The 13,078-nt window shown below is 44.5% G+C and overlaps 1 protein-coding gene across 1 annotated transcript in view; it reads left to right on the plus strand.

The window, feature by feature from the left end:
• The window catches only part of LOC143389118 (inactive serine protease PAMR1-like), a 74,442-nt gene that overhangs the window by 32,397 nt on the left and 28,967 nt on the right, over window positions 1-13,078 (plus strand). Inside the window, exons 4-5 of the mRNA XM_077108403.1 lie at window positions 8,860-8,974; window positions 10,511-10,728. Coding sequence (XP_076964518.1) covers window positions 8,860-8,974; window positions 10,511-10,728 — 333 coding nt within the window. The remainder of the gene's footprint in view (window positions 1-8,859; window positions 8,975-10,510; window positions 10,729-13,078) is intronic.

Here is a 13,078-nt window from a genome sequence, read left to right on the forward strand (position 1 = left end):
TCCAGGGAGACTGTGGAACCACCTGGGTGAAGTCAGGCAGACCAGCTCATGTCACTCCAGCCTTTTGTGACCTGATTTCTAGGAAAAGAATAATACAGAGTTGGGTCCAAATTGAGGATGATAATATGCGGTCCTTGTCTGTTGGGTGTGGAATCATAGGGCCTGCATTTGAATCTCTATGCCTTCTGTGACTTTGGACGAACTTACTAAGTCTTTGTCAGTCTCAACTTCCTCCTTTGCAGGATGGGGATGATCATAGTGGCCCCCACAGAGGGTTTCTGTGAGGTCTAGAAGGAGTGCTGTCTATAAGTCTCCCAGTATGGGGTCTGGTGTGTAGTGAGACTACCTATTAAATAGGCTAAAACGAATGGTGAATTCTGTTCTTATTACCAAAACAGAGCTGCTCTTTTGTTGTTGCTGGTGTGAGTTTTATCTCAAGGGGGGGGGATGGAAAAATTAATATAGGGCTGGATAGGAAAGATAGGAAAAGACAACTACCTAAGGAAGAAAAATTAAATATGAACGTGATGAGGTAGTCTTCCCAGGACAAGTATTATATGGTAAGTGATACCTTGTTTTCTGTCTGAGAAACTCTTTGACTCCAGGGAATTAATGTTTGGAGCTTTGTAGATTCTACATTGTCAAAGAATTCCTGGGTCAAAACCCAGTTTCTGGGGAGGACATAGAGGCCTGACAGACCCCTCCTGCTCCAATAGTAAGAAATCACTACATAAACCAAAGAAAACCACAATTTTCTTTAAAACCATCAAATATCTGTGAATATGGAATCAGAAAGAATCTAAAATCCAGGGGTGTGTGTCCTTCCTAGGTGCACGAGGGAGCAAGATGGTTCCTCCCTGCTTAGTTGCTGCGGTTCAGCAGCAGAGCCAGGGAAGGAGGGCACCTCCCAGCAGAGAAGCCAGTGGACTTTCGCTGCCCCTCTGACCTGGCCTGTGGAACTGAAATCTAGAGGAAACCCACAGCAAAGCCATCCTTTCCACCATGTACTTTCTGAAATGGGATCTTTCTGAGCAGAGGTGGGGGCAAGACTAGAAAGCAGGTCTTAGGTTTGGCATAAAGACTATCTTACAGCTTCAAGAATTTGTGGCCCCACAGAATTGCACACTTCTGTAATTGCAAAAGCTTGCCATTTCCCAGTCTTGTGATCATGGAGTGCAGGAAGTTGCTGAGAGGAGAAGTTGAAACTTAGAGATGCATTTTTTTTATTTTATTTTTTTATTGGTTATTCAAAACCTTACAAAGAGATGCATTTTTTTACTGTGAAAAAGCAAGACAATATAATCCACAAATCACCCAGAGAACAGTCAGTCCAAAGAAATAGACCCTCTGTGACCAAATGTTGGAATTTTCAGACCAAGGCTTTTGGATAACTAAATGTATGAAAGAATCTCCAGGACAAGAGGAATATAATGAATGAAGACACAATGAATTTCAGGAGAGATTTGGAAAGTATTATAAAGAACCAAATGGAAATCCTAGAACTGATAAATATATGATCTGAGATTTTTTTAAAAAAATGGAAAGGATTAAGAACCTATTGGTTACCAAAGAAGAAAGGATCAGAAAACTAAAGACAGGATGATAGAAATCAGCCAAGTTAAAGCCTAGCAAAGAGACTGCAAATAGTCAGAAGACCAGACATTTTGTACCACCCTTGCCCAGACCCTGTCTTTTGAACTTGATTAGCAGAGTTGTCTTAATGTGCATTTGTGTGTGTGTGTGTGTGTGTGTGTGTGTGTGTGTCTGTGTGTGTGTGTGTGTACGTGCGAAGACACTTTGGGGAGTAAATACTTTCTGCAGCAGAGTGGTAGACAATATTCTTGGTGGACATTTGTTTCAATTGAATGGATGGATCATTTGACATAGGGAAGAGGGGCTTTAAAAATGTTTCGATTGGCAGTGACCTGAGAGGCTGAGGCAGGAGGATTGCAAATGTAAGGCCAGCCTCTGCCACTTGGTGAGACCCTATCTCAAAGTAAAATAAAAAATAATAATAATAATAAGGACTGGGGATGTAGCTCAGTGGTAAAATGCTTCTGGGTTCAGTTAAAAAAAAAGGTTTGATTGCAGGGAGATCTTTATTTGGTACAGTTATTCATTCAATCAACAATTGAAACATCAGTTTAATGCATACATATATTTGAACAAGACAATGTCCCTGATATCCTAAGAACTGTGTCATGGGGGAGGTAAACAGTTTAATAATCAGTCATTATAAAGAATCAACTGATTGAGGTTCAGGCCAAGCCTTGAGTGAGCCTTTTACTGTGTCACTCCGGGACCTCTGCTAATTCCCTGCAAGGAACTGGTAAGAGCTGTCACTTGGCGCTCACTGGGAAATGAGCATGGTTCCTGTACCTTCCTTCTGACTCATCTAACCCTCCCTGCAGCCCCGTCATAGCCTGTTAACAATGGTGACACTGTGACACTGGGGCTGAGTGACATTCCTGCTGTCACACAGCTTGTAAGCATCAGGGCCGAGATGCTCATTTAGAGGCTGAGCCCTGGCTCCTCTCTGCCCTCCCAGTGGGACCACCCCTAGGTCACTCGGAGTGCCTGTCTGAGGGCTGGCAGGTCATGGGAGGACAAGCCAAACCATGTGGAAGGGCAGGCTTCCATCCTGCTCCTGGCCCTGTGCAGGGGACAATCCCACGTCATCATCTGGGCCTTGGCTTCACCAGTACTGTCTGGGCAGTGGGGCCAGATGGGTTTAGGCCTCCAGCCAGAGATGAGGTACAGCTCTGATGGGCCTGGGCAGTGACCATCCCCTTTGATTCCTGTGCCAAAATCGTCCGAGTCTCCGATCAAGATTCAAGAACAATAACAATATTTGTTGTCATTTATTGAGCATTCTGTGGGAAGTGCTTTATATAGAGCATCTTATTTAATCCTTAAGACAAGCAAATAAGGCCACGTGGCAGAGACCTACTGTTATTCTCATTTCCAAATGAAACACCTTTGCTCAAAGAAAAAAAAAATCCCAGTGAACTCATCTAGGGTCACACAGCTAGGAAGCAACGACCTGAGGTTCAGCCCCTGTCTGGCTTCATAGAATGAATCTGCTTCCTGAGTCATCTTTGAAAGAGGAAAGAAAATGCAAATGGCTCTCCCTTTGAATGGCTTTTTAAAGTCCTTCTTTTCTTTCTAAGAGAGATTAAAAAAAAAACAAACCCAAACCACTTCCCAGAAGCATAGGGTACATCTCTCCTGCCATCCCCTCCCACCCCTGATGCTGGAGATAACGGAATTTGTGTCTGAAGGCGGAGAAGGGGGCGGCTTCATTTTTGTTGGGAACCTTCCAGCTCTCTTATTAGTTTAGAAATTAATGAAGATTATGAAGATTTCCTTTCAACTCTGTAGAAGCAGGCTTCATCTATCTAGCCCTCCTGTTTGGTCCTGTAGCAAAAGAATAGGAGACTGAGTCCTGGACTTGAGGACCCCGGGGGATGGTCTGGATTGATGGACAGATCCCCTTGTGCATGCACGTGTGTGCGCGTGGACACACACACACACACACACCCACCCACCCACACACAACACACACACACCCCTTTCCCTGCAGCAAGACTGTTTTACGGAATCCAAGCACATCTTCTGGGCCCTTTGCCTGCTCTCGTCTTTCGACTCAGGACCACCTGCTTGGTTGGCCAGTAGCATTTCCTTGGCAGGGACGTTGGGCTGTGTTCACTGTTCTGCCCTGGACAGAGAGGTGCAGTGAGCCTTCTCTGCACCCAGGCCCGCCAATTCCCCGAGTAGAGGCAGGAGTGGAGAGGAGGCGGGGGTCTAAGGAGTTCCTTGATGTGGGGAGCAGGGGGCTGTTCCTCCTCTGTCTTTGGGCCTAATACCCCTTCCTCCAAGCCCATTTCCAAGAAGTGGCCACTTTGTCCCCATTTAGTTGGAAGTGATTCCCATCTCAGGGACAACTCAGCCCTCCTCTTCAGACTGAGAAGAAATGATATGATGAAGCACCGAGGTGCCGCCTGTGTTCTAGAATCCTGGCTACTTCTGAAGGGACACGTGGTCCAGCCTTTCACTTGGCCGGCTCCCAGGTGGGGCTGGGGGCTCTGAGCCTTCCAGAGACAACACAGAACCCTGGAACTGAGCCCAATGAACTTGCCAAGGAGACCTGAATGGATGGCCACCAGCTTCTCTTAGATTTGGGGAGGGACCCAGGGACATGGCTAACTGATTCCATCTCCCATATGGAGGGAAGAAACCAGAAGCAGACTGGCAGCATTGGCTGCTGGTTCTAACTTGGGGTTCCCAGCAGGAGGTTTGCTTGGGGTGGGGTCTGAAACTTTATTTTTTATGATTAAGGGGGTTTAATTCAAGAGATACAAGGTTGGTTCAACATATACAAATCAATAAATGTAATTCATCACGTAAATAGAATTAAGGTCACAAATCATATAATCATCTCAGTAGATGCAGAAAGGGCATTTGATAAAATTCAATGTCCATTCATATTAAAAATTCTGGAGAAACTAGGGATAGAAGGAACTTACCTCATAAAAAGACTATATATGACAAAATATATAGAAAGGGAACTTTCTAGGTATGTGTAATATGTCAAAATATACTATACTATACTATCATATGTATTTATTTATCTTTTTTTCTTTCTAAATTAATTTTTATTGTAGGTTGTTCAAAACATTACATAGTTCTTGATATATCATATTTCACACTTTGATTCAAGTGGGATATGAACTCCCATTTTTACCCCATATACAGATTGCAGAATCACATCAGTTGCACAACCATTGATTTACATATTGCCATTCTGGTGTCTGTTGTATTCTGCTGCCTTTCCTATCCTCTACTATCCCCCCTCCCACCTTCCCTCCCCTCTTCTCTCTCTACCCCCTCTACTGTAATTCATTTCTCCCCCTTATATTTTTCCCCCTTTAGGGGCTGGAATTTAACACCTTGCCACCAGGGAAGCTGCCAGTCCTGGAGGGGCGGGGGCTGTGCGGGAGGACTTCTTTTTTCATCTCTCACACCCAGCGTAACACTTCCATAGCCCTGCAGCAGATGGGCAGATGTGGGCGATGAAATGCATGAGGTGTGCAGGAAGAAGCAGAAGCCGGGAGGGTGCAAGATATCATGTGTCTCTTTTAGAAAGAGGAGGAAAAATCTTCCTGCTTCCCAGTGGAGAGGGAGAGGGCTGGTCAGCAAGTCCCTGAGACAGCTCATCGTACCAGCCAAGACCCAGCATCAGGACCAGACAGAGCAAGGTTCAGCCCCCTGCTCTGCACCCTGTAGCAAAAGCTAACATTTACTGATTTTTCTATAATGGATTTTTCATGCGTAGTCTGATTCAAGCCCTTTGCAAATCATGTGAAAGGAGGTGCCACTTCAATTCACATGTGACTCAGGTGAGATTCTGAGAGGTAGAATAATTTGCCTAAGGCTGCACAGCTAGTGGAGAGAAAGCTGGGCTTCAAACCGAGGGTGGTGTTTTAATAAGCTTGGTTGCTGCTGGGATCAAAAGGAACTGACAAGAACAGTTAGAGGAGGAAAGGTTTATTGGGGAGCTCATGATTTCAGAGGTCGCAGTCCAAAGATGGCTGACTTGATTCCTCGGAGCTTGAGATGAAGCTGAATATCATGGCGGAAGATATCGGGAGGTGGAGGAAAGTGGAGGAAAGTGGCTTGTGACATGGCCATCATGAAGCAGAGAGAGAAAGTCTAAGCTTAGCTCACAAAATATAATCTCAAAGGCATGTCCCCCATGACCACCTCCTCTAACCACACCCTACCTGCCTATAGTCACAATGCAGTTAATCCCTATGAGGGGATTAATACATTGATTAGGCTAAGGCTCTCAGAATCCAACATTTCACCACTAAACTTTCTTGCATTGAATCACACGTGAGCTTTCGGGGGACACCTCATATGTAAGCCATAACAGATAGTCAGACTCCAAAGATTCTGTTCTTCACTTTACAACGAGTGCAGCGATTTATAGAATCTTCTGGCTTCTTGGCCATCTGAATTTGGGGAAGTCACCTAACTCCTCTGTCCTTAATGTTCTGCACCTGGGAAATGGGGAGACTGAATGTTGTTTTCCCAGGTTTCTAAGGAGGATTAAATGAAAGGACATTGGTAAAGATTTTAGCCAGTGAATGGCTTATAATAAGATCATCACTCATTCATTTAATAAATATTTATTGAACACCTGTTATATGCCAGGTACCATGCTAGATATACAAGCTAGTTTTACCAAAGGATGCAAGAAAATAGTCTCAAATAATTTCAGCTAGTGATGTGTGTTAAAAAGAAAACACAAGGGGTCAGGAGGGCGACTGTAGAACCTTGAGGACTTACCTCAGCTGGAAGTGGAAGGTCTCATTGAAGAAGTTGCAGTGAGTCTAATTCCCAGAGGGAGGGGAGGTGAAAGAACGTGAGTCTTTTAGTTTAAGGGAAGAGCAAGTTCAAGGCCTGAAGCTGGGACCAGAAAGAAGGCTGGCGTGACGGGAGCAGAGAAAGTAAGCGGGTAGTAGACAGGACTGAGCCCAGCGTGGGTCTGGGTAGCCCATGGGGCAGGGCAGTGGACAGTGTGGGAAGTCCTTTGGAGGACTTGGATCAAGAGAGCATAATGCCACCTGATTCATTTATTTATCTTACATGCAGCTTTTGCTGCTGTGTGGGGAATAGAATTGGGGGGCAAGGATTGATGCCAGGAGATCAGGATTATAGGGAGAGATGGGCAGGCTAGAGCCAGAAGAGAGTAGTAAAACCACACTTCTCTAAATGCACACTTTGGTTTCAGATGGTTTTCTTATTTTCAAAAATTTTAATTAATTTTTTTATTTATATGTGACAGCGGAATGCATTACAATTCTTATTACACATATAGAGCACATTTTTTCCTCTCTCTAGTTGTATACCAAGTATGTTCACACCAATTCCTGTCTTTATACATGTACTTTGGATAATAATGTCCCTCACATTCCATCATCATTTCTAACCCCATACCCCCTCCCTTCCCCTCCCACCCCCTGCTCTATCTAGAGTTTGTCTATTCCCCCCATTCTCCTGCTCCCTATCCCACTATGAATCGACCACCTTATATCAGAGAAAACATTCAACGTTTGTTTTTTGGGGATTGGCTAACTTCACTTATCATTATCTTCTCTAACTCCATCATTTACCTGCAAATACCATGATTTTATTCTCTTTTATTGCTGAGTAAAATTCCAGTGTGGATATATGCCACATTTTAAAAAATCCATTCATCTATTGAAGGGCATCTAGGTTGGTTCCACAGTTTAGCTATTGTGTTATGCAACCTAGTGGTAGTTTTCACAGAAGTACTAAGCCTTACTCAGGGCTCCAGCTTTCCAAAAGTGAAGTGTAGGCTCCCTGCCTGACACTGTGGGCATGTTTCTTCTGCCATCTTGACATGGAGCAATGTCCACTGATATTAACAGTTTCTTTTTAGCTATGAGATTTTATACCTTTTTGAGGAAGGGTTGGGATATAACTGCATATCTCTATTTTATGATGTCAGTCTGGATTTCTGTATGGAACTGGGATAGATAAACTGTTTTTTGGTAATTGTCTAGATAAAAAAAATTATTTTTGTGGGCCTCCTACCTCTTGTCACAAGTACTCAGCTCTGGTGCTATAAAGCAAAAGCTGCCATAAGCAATGCATGAATGAATGGATATTCTGTATTCCAATAAAACTTTATTTATAAAACATTATTACAAAAACAGGGAGTAGGCCAGATTTGACCCCCTCACGGTTTGCCAACCTCAGTTAAGGAATATAATTTATGCACATGACCCAAATAATCTTTTCCTATAAAATCACTTGAAGACATTTTCCTCACTCTTTTGTAAAAATAGAGTGCATCTTCCATATCTGTGCTTATCTGAAAGGCAGCAGAATACAACAGACACTAGTATGGCAATATGTAAATCAATGGATGTGCAACTGATGTGATTCTGCAATCTGTATATGGGGTAAAAATGGGAGTTCATATCCCACTTGAATCAAAGTGTGAAATATGATATATCTAGAACTATGTAATGTTTTGAACAACCAAAAATAAAAATTAATTAAAAAAAAAAAGAAAATCAGTGTTTTTCAAATCTTAAGGATTCTTTTGGAGGTAATTCAAGGGACTAGAGGAGGTGAGGGTGGAGGGCCTAGGGACCCCGCTTTTTCTTAAGCCAGGAGCCCTTCTTTGATCCATGTTTTCAATGTTCATTTTTAAAATTGGTATTCTTCAGAAGAGTTTGAGCAAAAGTACTTGGGAGCGAGAAAAACCAACCTGAAAACCATCAATACTGTCCAAGTGGTTGAAGATCATCTCTCCCTCCACATGTTTATTACAGAGGCACTTATTACATAGATGGTCATAGAGAGGTTCACAGAGATTTTCTAACTGGATGGCAGGGGGCAAGGGAGAGGAGTAGAGGGAGAGTCTGCTTTTTGAAGCAGAGGCAGCTAGGCGGTAGGTCAGGCTCAGTCTTGGAGAGGTGGTACCATACAGTGGCTTGGACTTTATATTCAGTTAGAGTTGAGTTTCCACTCAGTCACCTATAGACTAGAGTAGTGATTGATTTAACTCTCTGATGATCTATTTCCCCAACTGGAGAACTGGGATGATAGCACTTCCCTACCCAAGCTGTTGGGTGGATTAAATGAATTGATTTGTGCAATTGGCCTCATACATGGATAGATGCTTAAAAAAATATTGGTTTCCCTCTCCCTTCTCCCTCTTTGTTCTGTTCTAACGGGTGTGGGATGAGTTCAAAGGCTCCTTCCTCCATCTCTTTTGTGTTGACCCCAATCTCCCCATCCCAATCCTTTTTCTCTTCTCAGGATGTGGCCAGGTTCTTCGAGTCCCAAAGGGTCAGATTTTGTTGGAGAGTTACCCCTTAAATGCTCACTGCGAGTGGACCATTCATGCCAAACCTGGGTTTATCATCCAACTGAGGTAAGGGTTGGGGTCACAATTGAGAAGCATCAAGGAGACCATAGTGGCATGGACCAAGTTCACCATTAACACTTTACTCTTCACCCCTGAAAAATACCTCCCTCTTTTCTTCCAGGGTAGCAGAGTGGCTGCATCACCCCTAAGATTTCTACTTAGTTTTTCCCTTCTCTAGTTTTGGTGAGGCCGGAGGTGATTGAGATTCCTGATCCTGTAGGGTACAACTTTCAACAAACATTTTCTGGGGGGATGAATGTACCCTGAGTTCCCGCAGGCCAGCTCTGCCATCCAGGAGGAGCAACATGGTTCCCTGAATTGGAAGGACCCAGCAAAACCTTCTCCATCCTTATCAAAGCAGGCCTTGGTAGCTGGTGTCCCACACCATGAGGACCTGGGGATTGGGAGTGAGCTGATTAATTGGGCTTTCTCAGAGGAGGGCTGGTTCTAGGAGGAACTTAGGGGGTCACAGTCTTCTGCTTAAGGGGCTCAGGACTGGGTCTCCCAGGATGCTAAGGCAGGTGTTAAATGCTGCATATTAACATTTCAGCAGCTGAGAGACCAAGATAGATGTTGTCTCAGAGCCTCTAAAAAGCTTCTCCATGATCCAGGAGAAGACCCAAAAAGAAATAGCCCCCAAAATAAAATGTTGAAGGATTAAGAAGCACATTACCAGCCCAGGAGAGAGGCCTGATTTCTTTCCATATTTAAACTTGGGCCTTCTGGCCCCAAGTAATGATAATCATGAAAACACTTGGAAGCATATACACAATATTTAGCTTAAAAGCTCATCAGTCATTCCCTTTCTGTCACCTGCCAGGCTACCACAAAATCTATTTTCTTGCCTGTAAAATAATTTCTGGGCCACCCATCTCCCTCTGTCCCCAGAGCCCCCCTTCTACTCAGACCACGCGTCTCACTGGGATTCTGTCCAGGCTCCTGACTGGGGTTCCTGCTTCTGCTTCTGCCTGCTACCGTCTCCTCCTCTCAGAGTGGCTAGAGTGGTCTTTTAAGGTCCTGAATTCCAACAGCACCTTTGTGTTGAAACCTTCTAGTGGCTTCCTGTTGAGCTTGGAATCAAATCTGAACCCCTCACCAGGCAGCATGCTATTGTCCCCTTCACTCAAGGATGTCCCCTGGCGGTATCCTGAATTCTCCTTCAGTTCTTCATGCCAAGTGCACTCACAGATTCCCCCACTGGACCACTCTTAGGCAGGACATTTACAGGTCTAGCTTCATCGCATTGCTTCCTCTCTACTAGGGTCTACTAAGTCCCTTGGAAAGGTTTTCCTTGACCACAGTGTCAGAGATGAGACTCTCACTTCATGCTCTTATCTGGTTCATTGTATTCATGGCGCTTAGCATTCACTGGATTTGCCTTTTTTGTTTGTTTGTTTGTTTGTTTTTTCTGCTCTCTCATTGCTTATTGTCTGTCTTCCAAAGCAGAGATCCATCTCCATAAGGGCAGGTCTTGAAGAGGCCCCAGGATCTTAGCACTGCCCAGGGCCCACCTGTTTCATCTGTCATCTTCTCCACCCACAGGTTTGTCATGTTGAGCCTGGAGTTTGACTACATGTGCCAGTACGACTATGTGGAGGTCCGTGATGGAGACAGCCGCGACAGCCCCATCATCAAGCGTTTCTGTGGCAACGAGCGGCCGGCTCCCATCAGGAGCATGGGCTCCTCGCTCCATATCTTCTTCCATTTGGATGGCTCCAAGAATTTTGATGGCTTCCATGCCATCTATGAGGAGATCACAGGTAAAGACCACAGAGACAACTGTGTAGTGTTTTATGGTTTGCTCCAGTAAAATCTGCTCTGGGTAAGTCCTTTCTCTCTGCACAGACTTATTAAAACCTAGCATGTTGCATTCTTGGAAGCAACCTACACACTGAGAAAAAAAAGGGAGAGAGAGAAATGGCAAGGCGTATTTTGGAACCAGAACTAGAAATTTTTATCTTCTTCATATAAATAATGTGGGTAGAGCACAGAGAGACTGTATAATGTGTCCAGGTCACACAGCTATAATGGTGCAATCAGCAATTTGTACGCAAGCAGTTTGACGCTAGAGCTTACGGGGGGGGGGGCACTATGGTAAAGAATATTGTCCTTGGATCCTTGGAAGATCAAGCCATGTGACTTTGGGAAAATTCTTCTCTCTCTCTCTCTGGGCTTCTGTTTCCTAATTATTGTTAAGGAGATGGTAATAGATGCTGGTCCTTAAGAAGACTCTAGAATACAGGAAGTGGTTAGCACAGTGTAATGCACAGTAAGCACCAGTAGCTGCCAACCCAAGTGTACCCTTGGCCTCCATTAGCCACCTGTAAAATAGGTCTCGAAAGTCTTAAACTAATCTGGCAAACTTGATGAGGAGCTCAAGCCTGACTTTCAATCCTGCTCTCTTTGGCGTATTTGGAAGTAGGATTTGGCCAAGATGAAGTACTCAGTCCTAAGGAATCAGCCTGGTTCTCATTGTTCTGAGATCAGATTGCAGTAGGTTTTACAAAATAAGCTCAGGCTCAAAGGTTAAGTTTTTAAAAATACTGAATAATAATAAAAACAAACTAGCGATGGCCTTCTCCTCATCATGGCTCCCTTAGGATGAAAGTTCTGATGTGAGTCTTAGGAAAGCGGGGGTGGGTGGGGTGGGGGAGTGGGGTGGTGGTGGAAGGGGGTGGGGTCGGGGGGTAGTGGTAGTGGTGGTAGAGTCAGGGTTTCTGCAGTCCCCTCCATTCATCTGCCTGTCCCTTAGCAGGATGCCCACAGCAGCTCTCAGCAGTTGTTCCTGTCTCCAGTCCATGCCGGGCCCCATGGGGCTGTGCAGGGCCTGGGAGTTCCAGATGCTTTGCTGCTGTGGGTGGTCGATCCTTGTCCCTGATGACACCCTGCTGGTCTCCTGTGAGGTGGTCTGTCAGGCAGAGCCAGCTGTCAGGGAGGCTGGTGGGGGGCAGTGGTGGCTCACCAACCTGTGTGCCTGTGATGGAGGGAGGGTCTCCCTCTTATGAAATGGTCTCCTTGACTCCCTGCTCCCCTAAGAATCTAGGAAACACTAGCCTGCCCTGGCAAAGAGCCAGCACCATTTCTGCTCCTCACATACTCCATTTGTCAGTTTATATCCATTATTGCCTCTGGCTAGGGTCACCTGTCTCAAACCTGCATATCACCACCCATGCTTCAGAATCCCTATCACCTTGTCCATCCTTGGCTAAACCCTTTCTCTTGCTTCAGTGAGCTGTGACTTTGCCCTTTTATGACCACTCTGTAGCACTTTCTGTTCTTTTTTGATAATACACTAACTGCACCCTGCTTTGGGTTACAATTGTATATTTTTCTTTACATCACCTTGACCTGGTAAATAGAATCCCCTATTTGTCTTTGTGTCTCTCTGGTACCTTTCACAGAGCAAGCTCTCAGTACAGATTTGTTCCACTGAATCGAGGGATGCATTTCTTCCGTCAATGTAGAAATGGTGATAACACATGCATAGGGTTTTTCAATGTCTTTTTGTGGAAAATATAGTCCTTAAGGTGCTCTGTAAAGAGCAGGTTATGAGGTCAGATAAGCTTGGGGAAGACTGAATGTTATGTGCATTCTTAGAACTTCATAATGCATAGGGCGTTAAACTGAGAGGTTCTACAGCAAAGCAGTTTGGTTAATTACCATTAATGCCAGGAGCAGTTCCCCAGTACATCTGAGGCCAGAACCTTTATTGAGTTGAACTTATATCAACATCACAAGGACTAATGGCTACAGAACATATGTTTGGAGATTCTCAAGTACACCTTTAATGGTGTCATAAAGATTATCTTCCAGTGACTGTCTCTTTTTTTTTTTAAGGGTGATCTAAAGCTACCCAAGGATGCTTACCCATCCAAGAGATGCAAAACATGATTCTGCTTTCATTTATTTAATGCTCCAGTTTATTTTTTTGGTACCAGGTATTGAACCCAAGAGTGCTTAACCACTGAGCCCCATCCCCAGCCCCTTTTGGATTTTATCTTGAGACAGTGTCTTGCTAAGTTGCTGAGGCTGGTTTTGAACTTGGGGATCCTCCTGCCTCTGCCTCCTTAGTCACTGGGGTTTGCAGGCTTGAGCCACAGAACCCAGTGC

Source organism: Callospermophilus lateralis, unplaced genomic scaffold (assembly GCF_048772815.1).
Source record: "Callospermophilus lateralis isolate mCalLat2 unplaced genomic scaffold, mCalLat2.hap1 Scaffold_66, whole genome shotgun sequence".
Lineage (NCBI taxonomy): Eukaryota > Metazoa > Chordata > Mammalia > Rodentia > Sciuridae > Callospermophilus > Callospermophilus lateralis.